General features: G+C 39.5%; 1 protein-coding gene across 1 annotated transcript in view; it reads right to left on the reverse strand.

Moving 5' to 3' along the window:
- Nucleotides 1–283: 283 nt before the first annotated feature.
- LOC105935185 (complement receptor type 1) overlaps nucleotides 284–23,584 on the reverse strand; it is a 132,585-nt gene continuing 109,284 nt past the window's right edge. The window contains exons 24-26 of the mRNA XM_036141486.1: nucleotides 3,346–3,403; nucleotides 1,017–1,077; nucleotides 284–405 (exon numbers count right to left, since the gene is read on the reverse strand). Of these exons, the coding sequence (XP_035997379.1) occupies nucleotides 403–405; nucleotides 1,017–1,077; nucleotides 3,346–3,403 (122 nt within the window). The 3' untranslated portion in view covers nucleotides 284–402. The remainder of the gene's footprint in view (nucleotides 406–1,016; nucleotides 1,078–3,345; nucleotides 3,404–23,584) is intronic.

Raw genomic sequence — 23,584 nt, forward strand, 5'->3', positions numbered from 1 at the left:
TCTGCAGAGGCATAATGTTAGTGAACTAAGTATTAAAAGAGCAGCGATTTCCATCCAATAATTGAAGACAATCTGTAAATTTGGCCCGAAGCATCAGCTGCGCTCAAGTGCAAACACTGCAGATCAACATAGGGCTTAATAACGCGCAGACAAGTTAGACAGGAAAAATGAAGTGGATATGAGCATCCTGTAAATTTATACCGGCTGATCAGACAAGCTTTTTGAAGCGTCAAACAAGATTAAATGTAATCTGCATCGCAGACTGGCTGCCCTGAAGAGCAGATATCCATAGGGGGGGTTTATTTGGAGGCAAGTACATTCTCTGAGTGGGCCAGGGAGGAATCCTCTTCTCCAGACGGCACTTTTACATGCTGGAGTTTTGCATCAACAGGACCATCTTGCTTACTAAAGACAAAAGAAACAGAGAAAAGTAATCAAACACCTTCTAGATCATGTACTACACCTGACAGTTAGACTTATATTATAGCAGACAATGAGCTGAATGAGTGAAGAAAGTCTTCCAGCAGGACAGGTTGCTGCCAAGGGTGAGATCCAAGAGAGAAAGATAGACAGAGCAGAAAGTCTAAAACTAGGCAAAACAGCCACAACATTAAAATATCAGAGGAAGGAAATGCTAATGTTTTTATAGTTTCAGTAAGACTTACTCTGACATTGTCCACTACACCCCTTCGGTGTTCTGTGATGGCAGTGCAGTAAAAAACACCTTACGAGAGCTAATCGACTGTCTAATCCAATTAAAAGCTTGCAGTACAGCACTCTGTGAAGAGTTTCCCTATTTCAACTTACTTCATGTTTTCTGATGATGTTTCAGTTAACTAAGATACATCTGTAGATTGCATGACACCCTGCGCAACCTTTGTCTGCTGATTTTAACGGTGTGGGTGATCTGTACATTTTACAGGGCACTTGGTAGAAATAACAGAAAGAAAAAGGTCTGCCAACAGTAGCATCATATTTTTATTTTAATAAGTCTTCGTGGATATTATTCTACCTACCGAGAGTGCTACATCCTCGCCATCTCTTGCAGCCTCTTTGACAGTACTGCTTCTCCGAGAGCTGTAACCCACCAATGACTGGTCAACATTGCTGGTTATACGTATATAAATGACAAGGCAGACCTGTTTATCCTGCTGAGACCTCTGGGAACCTGAGGTCCAAACAGGGTGAACAGGAATCCCCCCCCCCCCCCCCATACCATCCAGCTCACCGCTAATCACAAAACACCCCACCAGACAAAGTGCCAACCATATACCCACCACCATACAACAATCACAGCTGTGTTGCTTTCACAGCAAGATGAAAAGAACGATTATTCATCCTAGCAAGACTGAATCAATCTCTGGAACTTTGTCAGAAAAGAAAAATATGGATGCAACGCAGCTGGAGAGTGTTACAGTCTAATTAAAGCTCAATTACATCAATCTGAATCATGCTGCAAAGGTTTAAAGAGAAACACAGCATAAAGACTTACTTGTTGCATTTGATCAAAACAATTCTCCAGTTCTAACAAAACCTCATCTACAGTAAGGAAGGGAACACTAAATGCATTTACTGGCAACCTTAAACATTTAGAGAGGTTGCAACAGAAATGATATATATAAATTAAGACATAGCGTCAGCAGAAGTTAGTCGGTGGTAGGTTATTTGGTTTAGGGTTGAACGTAAGTTACATCACTTCACAATTTTTTATTGATACATCCTTCAGCATCCCGCTTCCTCCAGGATTGATGTCTTTCTAAAATTAACTGAAAACATTTGCATTAGCTTCAGGAGCAACAGGAGTTACACCTGCAACAGTCCCTAAGCCAAATCAGAAGGATCCAACCTGGGGTAAGTTGAAAACGGATAGAGCTGCTCAGTGGTCCAAGGTAATATTTCTAATGAAAGAAAACTTTGCAAAAATTAAAAACAAGCTCTTCTAGTTTAGAGGAAGAGCGGAGAGGCTCAGAAGCCAAGCTGCTTGAGGTCCAGTAGGAAGTTTCTACGATCAGTGGCGGTTTTGGGGGCCATGTCATCTGCCTGGGTTGGTCCACTAACGTCCATGTGTCAAGTCCAATTTTTTGTGCAATTACATACACATAGAACATTTAAGAGCACATGTATCCGTCTACTGATGAGCTTTATAGTAAAACTAATTTCACTTTCCTGCAGGACCTTGGCACCTGCCCGTAGCGTCAGAATTGCCTGTTTTTATTTATTTTTTTTGGCTTGAAATGTAATATCTGTAAACTCCTTAATTACAGTATCTAAATGCTGGAAATATATCACTGTATGTTATGAATGTGCAGAATATCTGAGTTAAGCTTAGGGCTGGACGATAATTCAATAACGATATATATCGATCGATAGACATATGGTTCAATGTAAAAAAACATGAGTCAATAAAAAGTTCAATAAAAGAACAGTGCATTCTAGCCTATCATGTAGGTTAATACTACAGTCATTGCATCCTGCCAACCAATCACAAATGCAGGAAAGCTCCATCAGCCTTCAGACAGTTCAGAGAGTACGTGTCCTTTTTTTCTTTTTTAACACTTACAGTTTTCGTAAAAAGTTGGTTGAATAAAGAGTTGAGTTTGAATCCATTTGTTTAAAAATAGGTCATTAAGCAACAGCATAAAATGGCCAGGGCTGCACTTGAAATGTATATTTTGAATTGCTTTGATAATTATCGATATCGATCGATATGATTTCTATTTTATCGATATGCTTTTATTCTATATCAGCCCTAGTTAAGCTCAATTACTGAAATAAAAATGGTTTTAAATATTAAATTTTTTTTAGGAGGCAAAGATTCTGTAGAGACATCTTAGGAAGACCTCAGTCTGCCCCACAGCTTTGACGAGAAGAGTTCCTTTTTTGCTAATAAAATCATTGACATGATACTAAAGTTTCATTATTCAGTAAAGTAGGGATGGGCATTGACATTCAGGAGTAGACATTAGATATAAAATGGAGATAGAGCAACTTTATTGTACCAAATGAATGCCTTCTTTTAACCTCATGTTGGTTGCAAGCCTTGCCGCCAGGAGGTGGCGCTAACACGCTACATTTCCAATTACCATAATGTCACTGAAAAACACCAAATGTAAGAACTGTAAAAACATGAATAATTAGAGGTAAACTGTAATGTCCTTTCTACATGAAATGCCCACCTCTACTTCACCTTCCAACATGCAACAGAGAGAAAGCTCGGACAGGAAGCAAAGACACATATTCATGTTGTTAAAGGCCGGGCTGAGGAGGAGGGAAAATAAGCAATAAAGACCAAAATAAAGCAAGGTCAAGAGTTAGTTTCCATAGGTTAAAAAAAATAACATTTACCATTTCTTTCTGTAGATGTATACACAGACGGCACAGAAGGGGATGATGATAGCTATAACTATTTTGATGAGAAAAATATTATGACGTTTAAAGATGATCAATTTTGTACAAGAGTTTCAAAAGTCTAACAATACCCTTCAATTTATTCCCACATCTCCACGTTTTACAAATCTGCCATTTTCAAAAAGCAAACAATTCTTAAACTTAAATGTATCTACGATTGAATCTAGGAAAAAAAAGCTTTAAGGAAGGTAGGGGGAAAAAATCATGTCAAAGCTGAATGTTTTATTAGGATCATGACCAAACCCAAAGTTAATATCTCAAAGAGACGTGCGATGTGTGTTTTTAGCCATTTGGAGACGTTTACAGCAGCACACCTATTCCCATGAAAATAAATATGTACAATTATAGCCATTTCTCCAAAGGTGTGATCTACCACCTCTTTAGGTGTATTTTATAACACAACAGTACTTTTGGTGATTTCTACACAGCTGCTGTTTCAAAAAAGCTAAAGAAAATAAAAAAATAAATCAACACTGAGGAGTTAAGGAGGTTAAAATGTTAGAGCCACAGTTAAATGAGTTACTCCTTTCTCAGGGCAGCATTTTCTGTTTTAGGACATAGCCTCATCAAAAAACACTAGTAAAGGGGATAATAATTGATTATTAAATTGTAGGTTGTTGTTTTTTTTTTTTGGTTTGGCCCTAAAAAAAAATCCATAATGTGTGGTAATACAGCTACGCTCCTTTTCTGATGTCTCACTACTTTTGATTAGGCTTCACATTATCCTAGTTTACTGTAAGCACACTGCTCAAGGACGAGGCTAAACTTACCGATCAGAGCAATAATCCCTGGTGAAAGGGAATCCCCGTGGCCTATGGACAGGCAGGAAATAAGAACAAAGACAAGAGAGAACAAAGAGCAGACATTAATCTGAGGTTAAAATCTTATTTTTTACACTTTACAACAAGCAATACAGAAAGCTGGTAGGAAAAATCTAGCAATGTAACATTTCTTTACTTGGTGTTTGTGTCCTCTAAGCTGGGTTACCGCTGTTCCTTTACTGGACCAGTTTTTAATAAACACTGTGGAAGAGAGTTCTGGAGAAGCTCAACCAGTAACCCAGCCTTTGCCCTCGTCATACTGACTAAAATCAAGCAATTTTTTTTTTCTTAAAAAAAAAAATCTTATAGCCTTTATAATCTTATACAATCTTTACAACAGACCTGGCAGTGTCATAATGATAAACCTGATCAGTGTAATTATCGTTTTCTCTTATGTAAGCAGCTACATCATTCCTTCTATCCATATCACAAAAAAAAAAAAAAAAAAAAAAAAAAAAAATTGTTGTTTGTTTCACAAGGAACAATAAGTTATGCTCTGTACCGGTGGGGGTGGCAGTAGTACTCGTGGTAGTACTCGTGGTAGAAGGTGGAGTTGGCTTTGCGATTTCTACAAAAGTTGTAAAAAGGACATCGTCACTGTACCCATAATACCTGACATTAAAAAAAATCAATACTCTACGCTTAATTAGCCAGTGCCCATATTCACAAAGAATCCCAAGACTAAGCGTAGCTCTTAGTGACGCCAATTTAGGAAAAATATTCCTGAATTCTAAGATTTTTCTTAGAACTTTACCTTGGTAAGACAAAGGTTACAAAAGTTATTCACAAAGCATCTTGAGCCTTAAGAGAGCTCCTAAGGTAAAAAACATTGTGGGAGCAGTGGGAGGACTAAAGATGCTGGAAACAGAGAGACCTGATTGGCTGATCCACCATCTAAACAGTGGAGGAAATAAGCGCATAAACTTCTATAACAATCACGAAATGATTAATCTGTAGAGAAGATGAACTTTATGATCCCCATGGGGGGGAATGTATTATTTTTACAGAGAGGACAGGTTAAAGGTGCGCCTCTTTATTTATATTGAGAATAAATAAATAATAGGGAAGACATTGAATTATCATGAATAAAAATGCAACTGCTTTATACAAGCAGGCAGTCCCAGTAAAATGCTGACAGGTGAGCGCACATTAATATCAAACAGATGACGTAGGAAAATGACTGGCAAATAAGAAAGAGAATGCAAATAAGGTGTGTTCAACCATTTTGATGTCGTGTGACAAATTATTCAATTATGCTAAATCTCACCATCATGCCACACATTTCTTAATCCAGTCTAATCTGCAATTTCTCTTCTTTGATTACCCAGAGTGCATTTGTGTTGTTGTTTTTTTCTTATACTATCAGCCAATCACAGCTCTTAGAGAACGTCACACCTAGCAATGAGGTCAACCAGACGTCCTCACCAAGATAAACATTTATGTCATTTCCTTACTCAGAGTTGCTCTCAGCAACTCTCTGAATCACTCTGAAGATAAAACTCCTAGGTGGGATCTTTTTTCAGGCTAAAATAGGAGCTCTCTGAGAGGACTCTGAGAATCTTTGTGAATACGGACACTGGAGTTCAGCGATTGAAGCAACAACTTTTTGGGCAAAAGAAAATAAAGCTTTCTACTTTCTTTTTTTTTTATTCAAAGTCTAATTTGGTTTTGCTGAGTTCTTCCAAACTGGAAACAGCACATCCCACTCCCACCACAGTTAAACTATCGAGCCTAAACCCAACCACAAATAGAGCTGGAAATGAGAAACAGGAAGTCAAAACTCCTCCACCCTCTCCGCTCTGCATGACTGTTGAAAAATTCCCATTCACAAAAAAAGCTGCTAATTGCAAAAACAATTTTGTCAAATATTTGTATTCTCTACAGATATAATGAAAAAGAACATTCTGTACAGGCTGATTCTGTCCTGCTTTTTCAAACAAGCGGCTCACTTGAAGCACTAAAACTGCAGTAAATGATTAAGAATCAACCTATGAGGGCTGACTTGAAAGGAGCGCTCTTCAGCAATATTTGATTCCAGTTACTATGTAGGAAGATTAATGTAATGTCTATGTCATATATATAAAACATTTTGGTAGCCTTTTATCATGTACCAAGTGGTTTAAAAGCTCAACTTACTATTGCATTTTGGTAACGATGGGGACCACTGACTGTTTAAGTTGCACGTCACGGTAGACGGTCCTTCCATTTTGTATCCAGGTTTACAGCTGTATGTCACCACAGAATTGAGTCTATGTGGAGGCCGAGAACCGCTCTCGAATTCAGCATTTTGAATCACTGGATCTTTACACTCAACCCCTTAAAGCAAATGAAAGGGACATATTATTGTAACTATAGCAGCCAGTCATAATTAGGGTATGCAACTTGAGACAAAAAAAACAACACCACCTACAGACACAGGTTGGAGGGGCAGGGGAGAAATTCTCGTTCTCAGAGCAGATTAATTCTCTTGATCCATTAAGTACCAAGAAGTCTTTGCTGCAGGAGTATCGCACAACCTCTCTGTAATCATAGAACTCCTTCATTGGACTGAATGTGCCATTTACAATCCCTCCTGGTGGGACACACTTCACCACTGCAAAACAAAAATTACTTTTTTTTTTAGACTTGAAACACATTTGACCTTGTTTCAGTTTCTTATAAAATGAGATGAATAACAAACCTTCACAAGTTTGCAGCCTGCTCGACCATCCCTCGACCTCACATCTGACTACTGCTGATCCCCCGACTGGATTATAACTAATTAGTTTGGGGGAAATCAAAAGCAAATATGTTTAATTTAGCAAATTAATTTAACAATGCTGACCGACACGCAAACAGAACCGCTTTGATTTCACAGCAAAAACTTTAACCTGGCAGATTCATAAAGTCTACAGGCAAATTTTTTAGATTTCACAGAAAAATGGATTTAATACTGTCAGAATTTGTTTAACGAAGAGAGAAAATTCAGAAACAGCCATTAATAAAATAGATGCTGTCACTTCTCTATAACAACCAAGAGGGTTGAGCATCAGCTAATCCACTAAACTTAATTTAAAAATGAAACTTTATTTTCAGCACTTTTAAAATAACAGATTTTTTGGCTGGGGATTCTTCTGTAGCGTTGAGGCGCTTGGTGACACAAAGGAAAGATTTCAGCTATTATCTTAGCGCAGTATGTCGCTGCCATCAATCTGGGAAGCATTAAAAGGCTGTTAGCACACATTTTGAAATGGAAAATACCTAAAACTGTTTCTTTTTTTCACAGGATTAATCTTCCTAATCTTTTTAGCAAGTTTTGAGAAGGTCAGACGTACAATGCTCAGAACTGCATCTTGGACTCAACAGGTTTTGGTCAGCATAGGATTACCACTAAATTCTTTGAAAGCATAATAATAAAAAATAATAAAAAAATAAAAAAAACTCTGGAGCAAAGACTAAAAGGTTCATGAAAATGACAATGACTCCAATTTGTTGTCCTGAAAGATTATTCTACAGACTGGTGAATAATGGATATTTTTCCCAGAAATAACACAGTTTACATATACAACAGGTTCACTAAAAAAAAAAAAAAAAAAGACAACAAGTTATTATTGTGCTACTAACCCTGGTTTACACTGAACCCTAGCCGTATCACCAAACTCAGTCCCGTCTGTATATATGATTTCACCATTAGTCACTTCTGTAAGAGCGCCACAGGTCTTCCCTGTAACAAAAAGAAGAACAATTACACTCTTAAACTGCGATTTATCACACATTGCTACGGAAATTATTATCCAGAAAAATTCAGAAAATTAATAAAGTAGTAAGTAGAATACTACCTACTTAGGTAGGGAAAATATAATTTACTTTATTTGGGGGGATTTTTCACAGCTCTAATGGCTCGCTTTTTAACACAGTAGGCTGACAGGAAGGAGGTGGAAGAGGGGGGGGAGACATGCGGCAAAGGACCACAGGTCGGTGTCGAACCCTAAGGCCTCCCTACATGGGTCGCACTACCCGCTGCGCCAACAACGCACCCTTATAATTTACTTTTGAGCAAACTACAAGTTTAACTCATCAGTGAAATAATTCTGCTACTGTTTGTAGTATTGTAAGGTGAAATTATATGATATTCACTCTCGCATCTCAGCCGCACAGCACTCCACTGGCCAGCAGTGCATGTGATGGTTGAAGATCCTCCAGCGGCTGTGTAGCCAGGATTACAGGAAAAAGCAACAGTGGCTCCATCTGCAAACGTTGTCTCAGTGATGTAGTCGGATTTTAAATCCATGTTGGGTCCTCCGGAGGGTTTAGAACATTGTTGAGCTGCAATTTGTGTTTTTAGAAACAATAGGATTAGTTTTGGTAGTGGTGGTGGCGGTGTAGCAGTTAATTTACTGGCAGGTTGCGCATGCTCAGTGTCCCTGTTTGAACTCACCTTGAGCAGTGATGGCAAATAAGCAAAGACTGCTGAGCAGGAAAAGGGCAGCGACCCCCATGGCAGGATCTGGAGCGGTATCCTGGTGAAAACGGACTCTTTTCTGGAGGAAACGAGAGAAAAGCAAATGTAAAACAAGAAAGAGATTTATTTAAAACTATCAGCGATCAAGGTCTAAATGTTGTTACATCCGAACAACGACAGACACATAGCCCCATGTCTGACTAAAAACTCAGTAGAAACCAAAAACTGTTAGTTTATTAATACAAGAACTTAAATTAAGAATCATCCTTTATAAAAGAGACACGTCTCTGAAACAGAAACCCCTCCTTTTATCATCAGCAAGTCAACTAAACCGACAAACGAGGCTAACAAAGCCTTGATAAACTAAGATTTCCCCGTGGTTTTCAGCTGAAACGGAGGAAAATACTGCAAAGAAAACAAAAACAGAAAACAAAACCCAACAAATGACGTCTTAAATGAAGTAACATGTTGTTTATCGTCTCGTTTACAAAACATGGTGGGCGTTAATGCGTCGCTTAAACAGCGGCTTAGATTAATCCTAAATTGGCTTCAAGTTTATTAGAAAGCATGCCGAAGTCACCACGATATCCATTAGGTGTCAGAACTGTATAAACAAAATGACTCCAGAAGTCTGACTTTGTTATAAAAGATGAAACATTTATATTTGATAAAAATCGCACGAGGTTCGGCTAGCTAGCAGAGCACTGACTGAACTGAGAGTATTAGACATTAAAAATGATTTTTTTTAATGATTGTTATCGTTATTTATTCGTTCACGTGTTGAAGCTAACATAGAAGTTTAGACAATGTGGATTCTGACTTACCAATGTGAAGCTAGTCTCGATCAAACGCTAAAAATCAATATGGTGGCGCTGAACTTCCTGTTCTGCGTCCCACTTCTTCTCAAGAAGCAGGGTTGCCAGATCTGACTGACGTTTTCCAGCCTAAAAACAACGTAAAACTCGGCAACCTCAATAAACAAATAAATAAATAAATAAAAGAAAATAAATAATAATAATAATAATAATAATAATAATAATAATAATAATAATAATAATAATATTAAAATATATAAAAAAAACAAAAACAAAAACAAAACAGTCCAGATCTCAACCTAAAAACATTCCAGATCTCAACCTAACTTGAGATTCCTAACAGCATAAAACTACACATAAGCCATTAACACTCGTGCACCAGATCATAGAGTAAAAAAGGTTTCACATACAGGCCATTTTCGCTTTCACATCATGCCCTCATAACTTCAAACAAGGTAAACAATTCCAGCTTGCTGTCAAATTATATAGACTCTCAAACTGTCACTCACTCTCTCACACACAGTGGGACAATATCAATCTAACTTTGCTCACACGTACAGCCAGCCCATGGAACAATTTCAACACAGCTACGAAAAGCGGATATCCGCCCAACCTGGCAACGCTGCTCGGAAGCGGGTGTGGTCAGAAGCTGCACACTTTCAACGCAACGGAAAATATAAAACATGGAGACTCTTTCAACTGATGGACCGATTTTATATTTTTGTTACTTTATTAACACAGAGAAGCGTAATAAGCTCAATTTCAAAGGACTTATACAATTCAATCAACACACTTATCATACCTCCACGATATTGTATCAATATAACCATAGCAAAAAAAAAAAAAAAAAAAAAAGTTATGAAAATAGAAAATAGAAGAAGATGCATATCATTAAATACATCAAAATAGAAGAAGGCTAAATTATCCTGAAGAGCTGATAACGTAGTTCATTGTTACAATTATCATTGGCTTTTTTTTTAACATCAACATATGAAGTTCTTTATGAAAAATAGCCCACAGTGGTTTAGATTTGGCATACCTACATTTAGAAATATAATACTTCAGATTCTAAAGTATCATTGTTGTTCTAAAGTATAGAACAACAATGATATATTATTAGCAAGAAATCCAACATCTTTATTTTCAAAAAGAGCCTGAAGCCTGAGAGCACATTGTGCTCATACTACGCGCTTCCTGAACAGGTTGAATGCGATTGGCTTATGAGTAATAATAATAATAATTGAATAATAATTAAACTTCATTGATTTCACAATGGAGAAATTCACTTCTGCATCTTAACCCATCCCCTTGGGGAGAAGTGGGCTGCCACTGTGCGGCGCTTGGGGAGCAATTTTGGGGTAAAGGGTCTTGCTCAGGGACCCAGAATGGCAGCTTGTGGGAGTTTAACTCAGAACCTCTAGGACCGAGTAAGTCACCCCACGTGGAGTACCTTCCAGTGATTGGCTTATACAAGGGAGGCTTCTGATTGCTTGCAAACCATTCTCTGTTTAAAAAAATGTACGCGTGAATCAGCACACGGCAGAGGAGTCTCAAAAATGCACACACAAATGCAGTGAAGTTTAAGGACCAGAGCTGTGCATGTGTGGATCTTGTCCTGTGTGTGCGTGGATTTTTTGTGCATGTGTGGATTTTTTTGTGCATGTGTGGATTTTTTTGTGCTTGCATGAATCGAACTGTGGATGTGTGGATCTTGTACTATGTGTGCGTGGATTTTTTTGTGCATTTGTGGATTTTTTTGTGCTTGCATAAATCGGGCTTTGCTTGCATGAATCGGGCTGTGCTTGCATGAATCGGGCTGTGCATGCATGGATCTTGCCCTGTGCATGTATGAATCACCTATGTGCATTTGTGAATATCGAGACCCATCTGGCTCTATATCTGTGTAACTGGCAGCAGGATTTCTTCACAGATTGACCCCAGTCTGTCTGGTTTGGCAAAAACACCTCCAGCCTCCTCTGCCTCAGCACCAGCTCCCCCCAGGGCTGGGTGCTGCTCTTCACTCTGGTGACCCAGGACCGCCGTGCCAGGTTCAGTACAAACCACATCATTAAATATGTGGTAGAGGGCCTTATCAGGAAATGTTGCAAAACACAGGCAGCAACGATTAGTGTGCAGATTCATCAGTGTCTTCATGACATCAAGAGACTCCGACTGTTTGGTGTCTCTAAGGACTTCTTGTTAATTTAAATCCATGTCAGATAAACACTAGAAACTAGGGCTGTCTAAAATAGATGATTCAATATCTCTTCGATATCTTCAATATCTCTTCCTATTATGAAATGGGAAGAGGATTTATCAGTCAGCTTTGAACAAAACTTCTCAGATATGTCTAAGAACTTTCAAATTGACTAGAAACCCCAACTTACAACTAAAACAATACAAAATCCTTCACAGAGTACACTCCACACGACAAAGATTATTCAAGATGGGTTTGCACAATCTAATATCAGTCCACACTGCATAGGCAATCATTCTGATAATTATATTCATGCATTATGGTTATGCACACCAGTCCAGAGGTTCTGGGCACAGATATGTAAGGACTTATCAAAGTGCCTGAGTTGTAAAATTTCACCTTCCTTATCAGTTTGCTTGCTGGGTAACTTTGAGGAAAGCCTTCTGGAAAAAAAAAATAGTTTGCATGGTTTTCACTGCACTATGTATCGCAAAGAAAACTATCCTCATGATTTGGAAAAGTAAGGAGAATCTCAGTATCAATCAGTATAGAGATCTTTTGTTGGATCATATTAATCTTGAGACAGCATCTGCATCCACATCTGATTAATCTCTCTGGGCTCCTTTGATCAGCACCATCACTTAGTGGAATGGGGGGCGGTGGGTTATGTTCTGCAGGGCGCAGTGGCTGGCTAGGGGGGTCCCTGGGACTCTGAGGGGCACTCGGAGTGGGACGCCTGGTGGGTCTGACTCCAGGGTCTGTTGCCCCCATCTGGGAGGGGTTTGGGAGGCCTACAGTGGCCGCTTGCGGCGCTCTTGGGGAGTTCCGCGGTGACGGACGTGGGTTACTGACCTGGTAGCTGTGCTGCTGCTGGATGGGTCCGGGGGTCGGGGGTCCCTGGGGTCCCGGCAGGGCCTTGGGGGTTCGGGTTCCGGGGGGTATGCTGCTTGGGGTCTGGGCCGGCGCGCGCCTGGGTGTCTGCCCCTGCACGGGGCAGGGGCAGACACCCTGGTGTGCTGGGGGGCCTCGGGGCCTGTTGAGCTGGTAGGGGGGGCATGGACATTTTCAGGGGGCTTTTCCCTTTCTTTTTGGAGGTGGAGGTGTTGGTCCTGGTGGGTGGTTGGCTCACGGGCCCTACCGCCTGTCCCTGGCCCCCGGGCTATGGTGGTGCCACTGGCGGGCCCCCCTTCTGTGTGTGGGCTTTCGGGGAGCGGGGGTGCCTATTGGAGTCAGTGGGGGAGCTGGCTCCCTGGGACTGCAGTAGGCTCCCCAGTCCTGTTCTGGATCAGCTGCAGCTGTCTGATCCACTTTTTAGGCAGACCTGTGAAAACACCGTTGCAGTAATCAATTCTACTAAATATAAACGCATGGATTAGTTTTTCCAGATCCTTCTGAGACATTAGTCCTTTAATCCTGGAAATGTTCCTCAGGTGATAGAAAGCCGACTTTGTAATTGTCTTTAGATGCTTTTGGAGGTTCAGGTCTGAGTCCATCACTACACCCAGATTTCGGGCCTGATCAGTGGTTTTTATTGAAGAGGAGGGGACCCAGGATGGACCCATGTGATTTTTGTCATCTTTGATGTAAAGTCACCTACTGATACAAAAAATCTCTGTCCTTTAAATAGAATTTAAACCAGTGGAGAGCTGTACCAGAGAGGCCGACCAAGTTCTCCAGGCGTTCTAACAGAATGGAGTGATCAACAGTATCGAATGCTGCACTGAGGTCTAATAGAACCAGCATGGTGGTTCTTCCACAATCTGTATTTATATGGATGTCATTAAACACTTTGATAAGGGCGGTCTCTGTACTATGGTGAGCACGGAAGCCAGACTGGAAAACGCCAAAGCGGCTGGTCATTGTTAAGAAGGTGCTTAATTGTTGAAACACAGCTTTTTCAATAATCTTACTGATAAAGGGGAGGTTTGAGATGGGCCTGTAGTTCTGGAGTAGAAGTTTGTCTAAATTGTTCTTTTTCAGCAGTGGTTTGATAATTGCTGTTTTTAGGGACTGGTGGAAAACACCTGACAGAAAGGATGTGTTTATTATCTGAGTCAACTCAGACGCTATGACAGGCAAAACTTAAAGAAAACTGTGGGTAGAACATCAAGGCAGCAGGAGGAGGAACTTAGCTGCTGAATGATCTGCTCTAAGCTTTTGTGGTTTATTTGGCTGAATTGGGACATTTTGTCAGGATAGGTTCCTGCTGGATACAGCTTTGGTTCTGGTGTTGATATGGTAGTACAAACTGATCCTCTAATTTTTAGGATTTTCTCAGTAAAGAAGTTAGCAAATTTATTGCAGGCCCTGGTGGATGAGGAGTTCGGAAATCACGGACACAGGAGGATTTGTTAACCTGTCGACTGTGGCAAATAAGACACGAGCATTATTAATGTTTTTCTTGATGATCTCAGAGAAGAAAGATTCCCTTGCATTTTTCAGTTGTAAGTTATATCTGTAAAGTCTCTCTTTATAGATGTCATAGTGAACCTGGAGTCTGTTCTTTCTCCACCTGCGTTCAGCTTTTCGACATTCCCTTTTTTCACCTCTAACTGCTGGAACATTTCTCCAAGGAGATCTTTTCTTCCCGGAAAGAACTTTCACTTTAACTGGAGCAATGCAGTCAATGATGTCTGAGACTTTAGAATGAAAGTTATCTACTAGCTCATCTACTGAGTTGCAGCCCAAGCTTGAAGTAGCAAAGTAAGCTTGAATAAAAAATATATATATTATATTCATAACCTTTCTCTCTGTCTCTCTCTCTGTCTCTCTCTCTGTCTCTCTCTCTCTCTCAACATGGATCAATAGCTCTCTGTTATGCCAATCAATGAATCTCCATATATTTCTTTACAACTATATATAAGCTCCATCTATATCTTTAACTTTAAATATTTAAAACATATGTAAAGGGAACATACACGTACACTACTTTCTGCCACATACAATATGGCGGTGACGTCGAAGTGCATATCTGCGCCCAATGCGGCGTCTACGTATATCTGTCTGTGCCTAGGATCCCGGAACAGCCTCCTCACAGCCATGTTTCGGCTAGCAGTATAACAGCCTATAGCCTCACCCAACCAGCCTTCACACTCCCTGCTACACATTTCTTAATCTAGTCTAATCTGCCATTTCTCTTATTTGATTACTAGGAGTGCATTTGTGTTGTTTTCTTCCTTATACTATCAGCCAATCACAGCTCTTAGAAAACGTCACACATAGCAATGAGGTAAACCAGACGTCCTCACCAAGATAAAAGTTTATGTCATTTCCTTACTCAGAAGCACTTGTACTTCCTGCGGAGGATGAGAAGAGCCCACCTGCCCCCGCCCATCCTCACGACCTTCTACAGAAGCACCATAGGGAGCATTCTGACCAGCTGTCTCTGTGTGGTGTGGAAGCTGCAGCACCTCCTACTGGAAGAACGTGAGGAGAGTAATGAGGACAGCAGAGAGGATCATCGGGGCTCCTCTTGATAATAATAATAATAATAATAATAATAATAATAATAGATACTTTATTCATGTCACAATGGAGTTCATCAAACGTTTAGGATTAATCTTGCATCCTAATCAGAGTGCAAGTGCGCTGCTCTACCCACTAGGCCACCACACTCCATTCCCTCCATTAAGGACATTTCATCCCAGCGCTGCGCGTCCCGAGCCCGTAACATCATTAGTGACCCCCCCCCCCCCCCCCCCCCCCTTACCATGGACTGTTCTCACTGCTGCCCTTTAGGAAGAGGTTCCGCAGCATCTACTGCAGGTTCACCAGGTTCTGCAACAGCTTTTTCCCCACTGCCCTCGGACTGTTGAACTCTAAGCTGGACTCTGCATCACACTTGCATCATTATTTGGCACTACCAATGTTGCCAAACTTCTATAATCCATTTAAATAGTAAACAACTCAACGTTTACTGCATTTCTGCACATATTATTTTGCACTGCACCAGACCTTTTCATACAAATGCCTTTTCTTCTGCACACTGTTTTTTGCACACTGTTTTTCTCCTGCATTGTTACATTCTTATCACTGCTGAATTTTATATTGTAATGTCATCTCATCCCACCCGCAATTTCATTACAATGTCGTAAGCTGTATGCAACAAAATTTCGTTCTGTATGCACTCTGTACATACCCAAATGACAAAGTTGTCTAAGTCTAAATTGCGCTCAGCAACTCTCTGAATCACTCTGAAGCTAAGACCCCTAGGTGGGATTTTTTTCAGGCTAGATAGGAGCTCTCTGAGAGGACTCTGAGAATCCTTGTGAATACGGACACTGGAGTTCAGCATTTGAAGGAACAACTTTTTGGGCAAAAGAAAACAAAAATACTTTCAACTTTCTTTTTATCCGACCAGGAAACAGCACATCCCACTCCTACCACAGTTAAACTATCGAGCCTAAACCAAACGACAAAGCTGCAAATGAGAAACAGGAAGTCAAAACCACCCACCCTCTCTGTTCTGCCTGACTGTTGAATCATTCCCATTCATAAAAAAATAAATAAAATAGGCAAGAAAAAAATATATAAATGCAAAAACAGTTTTGTTAAATGTTTGTATTATCTACAGATATAATGAAAACGAACATTCTGTACAGGCTGATTATGTCCTGCTTTTTAAAACAAGCGGCTCACTTGAAGCACTAAAACTCTTTGCTCGGTAATACATTCACTGAGATTAAGTATTTAACACAAACTTTAAAATGATTCTATTGTTTTCTATTGTTAGTCTTTTTCCGTGTACTTTAGTATTTTAAAAGCTCAACTTACTTTTGCATTTTGGTAACGATGGGGACCACTGACTGGTTAAGTTGCACGTCACGGTAGACGGTCCTTCCATTGTGTATCCAGTCTTACTGCTGTATGTCACCACAGCACTGAGTCTGTGTGGAGGCCGAAAAACACTGTGGAATTCATGATTTTCAATAACAGGATCTTTACACTCAACCCCTTAAAGCAAATGGAAAGGCAAGGCAAAGCAAATTAATTTGAATAGCACATTTCAGTACAGAGACAATGCAAAGTGCTTTACATGATTAAAATATAGGAAAATAGAACAGAATAAAGGCAAGATGAAAGAAAATGTAGAAAAAAATAAAACATGGGAGAATATAAACTAAAAGTAAATATTAAAAACAGTTGGACTACAAAGTTGAACTAATGACTAGAACAGTGGATGGCAATCCTAAATAGATGTGTTTTTAATCTTGTTTTAAAAGAACTCATGGTTTTATTACTTTTACAGTTTTCTGGAAGTTTGTTCCAGATAATTGGAGCATAGAAACTAAATGCTGCTTCTCCGTGTTTAGTTCTGGTTCTAGGTATGCGGAGTAGGCTGGAGCCTGACGACCTGAGTGGTCTGGATGGTTGATATTACACTGATAACAAGTCTGTAATGTATTTAGGTGCAAAGCCATTCAGTGATTTATACACTAACATAAGTGTTTTAAAGTCTATTCTCTGAGATACAGGGAGCCAGTGGAAGGATTTTAGAACTGGGGTGATGTGCTCTACTTTCTAAGTCTTAGTGAGGATGCGGGCAGCAGCGTTCTGGATCAACTGCAAAGAGAAAGAGAAATATTTTTGTAACTACAGCAGCCAGTCATAATTAGGGTATGCAACCTTAGACTATAAACAACACCTACAGACACAGGTTGGTGAGGCAGGGGAGAAATTCCTGTCTTCAGAGTAGGTTAATTCTCCTGATCCATTAAGTTGCTGCAGGAGTATTGCACTTTTTTTTAGGCTCTAAACACATTTCAGCTCATTTCAGTTCCTAATAAAATGAGATGAATCACAAACCTTCACAAGTTGGCAACCTGCCCATCCATCCCTCGACGCCGCATCTGAGTACTGCTGATCCCCCGACTGGATAGTAACTAATTAGTTTGGGGGAAATCAAAAGCAAATACGTTTAATTTAGCAAATTCTTTCAACAACGCTGACCGACACGCAAACAGAACCACTTTGATTTTACGGAAAAAAACTTTAACCATCCAGATTCCTAAAGTCTACAGGTACATTTTTAAATTTCACAGCAAAATGCTGATAGAAGCTCCTCCTTTAGTGATGCGGTGAAGCCGGTATCAAAAATTGCTACACAATCACTTAAGACTAAAAGGTTCATGCAAATGGCAATGACTTCAAGTTGTACTGAGAGATTATTCTACAGACTGGTGAATAATGGATATTTTTTCCAGAAATAACACTGTTTACATATACAACAGGTAATTTTTTTTTAATAAAAGACAAAAATTTATATTTGCTACTAACCCTGGTTCACACTGAACCTTAGCCGTATCACCAAACTCAGTCCCGTCTGTATATATAATTTCACCGTTAGTCACTTCTGGAAGAGCGCCACAGTTCTTCTCTGTAACAAAAAGAAGAACAATTACACTCTTAATCTGCAATTAGTCGCACATTGCTACTGAAAAGATTATCTGGAAAAATACAGAAAATAAATATAGTAGTAAGTAGAATACTAACTATTTAGGTAGGAAAAATATAATTTACTTTTTGAGCATACTACAATTTTAAATCGTCAGTGAAACAATTCTGCTAGTCGTTTGTAGAATTGTAAAGTGTAATTAGATGATATTCACTCTCGCATCTCAGCTGCACAGCACTCCACTGGCCAGCAGTGCATGTGATGGTTGGGGCAGGTGTGTAGCCAGGATGACAGGTAAAAGCAACAGTGGCTCCATCTTCAAAAGTTGTCTGAGTGATGTAATCGGGTCTCAAATCCATGTTGGGTCCTCCGGAGGGTTTAGAACATTGTTGAGCTGCAATTTGTGTTTTAGAAATAATAGCATTAGTTTCTAATAAGAGGAGATGAATCATCGCCCTTCACAAGTTGACAATCTGCCCGTCCATCCCTCAACCTCACATCTAAGTACTGCTGATCCCCCGACTGGAACGTAGTTAATCACTTTGGGGGAAATCAAAAACAAATACATTTAACTTAGCAAATTCATTCAACAACTCTGACCGACAAGTAAACAGAATGAACTGCTGTTTTGAATTCCCAGCAAAACGTTTAACCTGGCACATTCCTAAAGTCTACAGGAACATTTTTAAATTTCACAGCAAAATGGATTTTACAGTGTTAGAATTTATTTAACGAAGAGAGAAAATTCAGAAACAACCATTAATAAAATAGATGCTGTCACTTCTATATAACAACCAAGAGGGTTGAGCATCAGCTAATCCACTAAACCTTATTTAAAAATTAAACTTTATTTTCAGCACATTTAAAATAACCGATGTTTTGGCTGGGGATTCTTCTGTAGCGTTGAGGCGCTTGGTAACGCGGAGGAAAGATTTCAGCTATTATCTTAGCGCAGTATGTTGCTGCCATCAATCTGGGAAGCATTAAAAGGCTGTTAGCACATATTTTGAAATGGAAAATACCTAAAACTGTTTCTTTTTTTCACAGGATTAATCTTCCTAATATTTTTAGCAAGTTTTTAGAAGGTCAGACGTACAATGCTCAGAACTGCATCTCGGATTTAACAGGTTTTGGTCAGCATAGGATTACCACTAAATTCTTTGAAAGCATAATAGAAAAAAAACTCTGGAGCAAAGTATTGTAGGAAAAAGACTTAAGAGAAACTGTTGGATACTAATGCATATGTCGCGTTGAAAGAATAAACAACATACCAGGACAAACAGAGCACACTAAATGTCAAGAACATCAGGAGAATGACACTTTAGGCTTGTCTTACAGATACCAATCATTTGCATTTTACAGTCATTGAAACACTCTCCCACTTGTTCGTATTCCAAGATATTTAAAAAATACCAAATGCGGGGCCATCCGACAGCTAGAACAGTTATTCAATAAACAGCAACAACTCCACAAGAAACCAACAAAAAAGTTAAAGAATCAAAATACTGCAATACAAAAGTCCAGAACTCAGCCAGCTGTAATGGTGCGTTCCCACCGAACATGAATGAGGCAGTCTCAGTGGGGATCTATATATTATCACTATGCAAAAGGCGCGGTCAGGAGCATCTAAGCGGCCCGCGGCGCTATCCGCGCTGTCCGAGCGGAGCGGTGACTTTCGCTGGAGTTCCAAAAATCTGAACCTGGTGGTTGTTGTGACACATTGTAAAGGAGCGCAGCAGAGATATTACTTTTATCAAACAAAACAGGTTGTAAAAGTTGTAAAAAGGACATCGTCATTGTACCCATAATTCCTGACATTAAAAAACAATATTCTAAGCTTAACAGCCAGTGCTCGTATTCACAACGAATCCCAGGACTAAAAGTAGCTCTTAGTGACGTCATTTTAAGAAAATTTTTGAATTTCCTGAATTCTAAGATATTTTTTTAGAATGTTACCTTGGCAGGATAAAAGTTATACACAAAGCATCTTGAGCCTTAAGAGAGCTCCTAAGGTGAAAACCTTTTCGGAGCAATGGGAGGACTAAAGATGCTGGAAACAGAGAGAGCTGATTGGCTGATCCACCATCTAAACAGTGGAGGAAATGAGCGCATAAACTTCTATAACAATCACGAAATTACTAATCTGTAGATAAAATGAACTTTATGATCTCCTTGGGGGGAAATTCATTATTTTCAGAGGACAGGTTAAATGTGCGGCTCTAGTTATTTTAAGAATAAATAAATAATAGGAAAGATACGGAATTATCATCAATAAAAAACAATAAAAAAATGGAGAATTGTACACAGTATAGTGCAGAGAAATTATTATTTACAGAGATTCTCTCAATAATAAACATTTTAGAACAAATGGAAGAAAAATACGTACATAAACACTCTAAACAAGATGAAATAGGAGAAAGTATTTTGTGTATTGTACGTGACTGTCAGTAGCCTAAGCGGTCTTCCAGATGGTTTGTGTGATGCTTTCTCTTTCGCTTTTGATCGCTGCACGGGGCGCTTCTCACTTTCCAGCCTGCTGCACAAAAGCACCAAGACACGCAGAAAAAAAGGCGCCTTAATCGGCAGCAGGGTGCTTCAAAGTCCACTTATTTGCGCCGTGATCCAGGGATCAATTTGCCTTTCACCACTCCTCTATTCTAATCCCAGAGCTGTGCGGACAGAGGCGCTCCTCTCGTTTTTTTGCCAACTTTCTTCTCCATTTTATGTCGTTGGTTTTGCCAAATGCAACCGCTTTATACAAGCAGGCAGTCCCAGTAAAATGCTGACAGGAAAGTGCACATTAATATCAACTAGATGACACAAATAAGGTGTGTGTTTAAACATTTTGATGCTGTGTGACAAATTATTTAATTTTGTTAAATCTCACCATCATGCCACATATTTCTTAATCCAGTCTAATATGCCATTTCTCTTCTGATTACTAGGAGTGCGTTTGTGTTGTTGTTTTTTTCTTATACTATCAGCCAATCACAGCTCTTAGAGAACGTCACACCTAGCAATGAGGTCAACCAGACGTCCTCACCAAGATAAACATTTATGTAATTTCCTTACTCAGAGTTGCTCTCAGCAACTCTCTGAATCACTCTGAAGATAAAACTCCTAGGTGGGATCTTTTTTCAGGCTAAAATAGGAGCTCTCTGAGAGGACTCTGAGAATCTTTGTGAATATACGGACACTGGAGTTCAGCATTTGAAGCAACAACTTATTGGGCAAAAGAAAACAAAAAAACGTTCAACTTTGTTTTTTTATTCAAAGTCTAATTTGGTTTTACTGAGTTCTTCCAAACTGGAAACAGCACATCCCCCTCCCACCACAGTTAAACTATCGAGCCTAAACCCAACCACAAATAGAGCTGCAAATGAGAAACAGGAAGTCAAAACTCCTCCACCCTCTCCGCTCTGCATGACTGTTGAAAAATTCCCATTCACAAAAAAAGCTGCTAATTGCAAAAACAATTTTGTCAAATATTTGTATTCTCTACAGATATAATGAAAAAGAACATTCTGTACAGGCTGATTCTGTCCTGCTTTTTCCAAACAAGCGGCTCACTTGAAGCACTAAAACTGCAGCACATGATTAAGACTCAACCTATGAGGGCTGATTTGAAAGGAGCGCTCTTCAGCAATATTTGATTCCAGTTACTATGTAGGAAGATTAATGTAATGTCTATGTCATATGAATAAAAACATTGTGGTAGCCTTTTTTCATGTACCAAGTATTTTAAAAGCGTGACTTACTATTGCATTTTGGTAACGATGGGGACCACTGACTGTTTAAGTTGCACATCACGGTAGACGGTCCTTCCATTTTGTATCCAGGTTTACAGCTGTATGTCACCACAGCTTGGTGTCTGTGTGGAGGCCGAGAACCACTCTCGAATTCAGCATTTTGAATCACTGGATCTTTACACTCAACCCCTTAAAGCAAATGAAAGGGACATATTATTGTAACTACAGCAGTCAGTCATAATTAGGGTATACAACTTGAGACAAAAAAAAAACACCTACAGACACAGGTTGGAGGGGCAGGGGAGAATTTCCCGTCTTCAGAGCAGATTAATTCTCTTGATCCATTAAGTACCAAGTCTTTGCTGCAGGAGTATCGCACAACTTCTCTGTAATCATAGAACTCCTTCATTGGACTGAATGCACCATTTACAATCCTTCCTGGTGTGACACACCGCACCACTGCAAAACAAAAAATACTTTTTTAGTCTCTAAACACATTTCAGCTCCTAATAAAATGAGATGAATCACAAACCTTCACAAGTTTGCAACCTGCCCGTCCATCCCTCGACCTCACATCTGAGTACTGCTGTTCCCCCGACTGGATTGTAGCTAATCGGTTTGGGGGAAATCAAAACCAAATACTTTTAATTGAGCAAATTCATTCAACAATGCTAACAGACACGCAAACAGAACCGCTTTGATTTCACAGCAAAAACTTTAACCATCCAGATGCCTAAAGTCTAGAGGTACATTTTTAAATTTCACAGCAAAATGCAGATAGAAGCTCCTCCTTTAGTGATGCGGTGAAGCCGGTGTCAAAAATTGCTACACAATCACTTAAGACTAAAAGGTTCATGCAAATGACAATGACTCCAAGTTGTACTGAGATTATTCTACAGACTGTTGAATAATGAATATTTTTTCCAGAAATAAAACGGTTTACATATACAACAGGCATATATTTTTTAAAAAGACAAAAAGTTATGATTGTGCTACTAACCCTGGTTTACACTGAACCTTAGCCGTATCACCAAACTCATTCCCGTCTGTATATATAATTTCACCATTAGTCACTTCTGGAAGATCACCACAGTTCTTCTCTGTAAGAAAAAGAAGAACAATTACACTCTTAAACTGCAATTAGTCGCACATTGCCAGTGAAAAGATTATATGGAAAAAATAAAGAACATTAATAAAGTAGTAAGTAGAATACTAACTACTTAGGTAGGGAAAATATAATTTACTTTTGAGCATACTACAATTTTAGATCATCAGTGAAACAATTCTGCTACTGTCGTTTGTAGAATTTTAAAGTGTAATTAGATGATATTCACTCTCGCATCTGAGCCGCACAGCACTCCACTGGCCAGCAGTGCATGTGATGGTTGGAGATCCTCCAGCGGCTGTGTAGCCAGGATTACAGGAAAAAGCAACAGTGGCCCCATCTTCAAATGTTGTCTGGGTGATGTAGTCAAGTTTTAAATCCATGTTGGGTCCTCCGGAGGGCCTAGAACATTGTTGAGCTGCAATTTGTGTTTTTAGAAAAAATATTGTCAGTTTTAAAAGATGTGGGGGAGGGGGGGGGGGGGTAAGACTGAAAGCAGTTTAATTACTGGCAGGTTGCGCATGCTCAGTGTCCCTGTTTGAACTCACCTTGAGCAGTGACGGCAAATAAGCAAAGACTGCTGAGCAGGAAAAGGGCAGCGACCCCCATGGCAGGATCTGGAGCGGTAACCTGATGAAAACAGACTCTTTTCTG

The sequence above is a fragment of the Fundulus heteroclitus genome, chromosome 1, assembly GCF_011125445.2.
Source record: "Fundulus heteroclitus isolate FHET01 chromosome 1, MU-UCD_Fhet_4.1, whole genome shotgun sequence".
In the NCBI taxonomy this organism is placed as follows: domain Eukaryota; kingdom Metazoa; phylum Chordata; class Actinopteri; order Cyprinodontiformes; family Fundulidae; genus Fundulus; species Fundulus heteroclitus.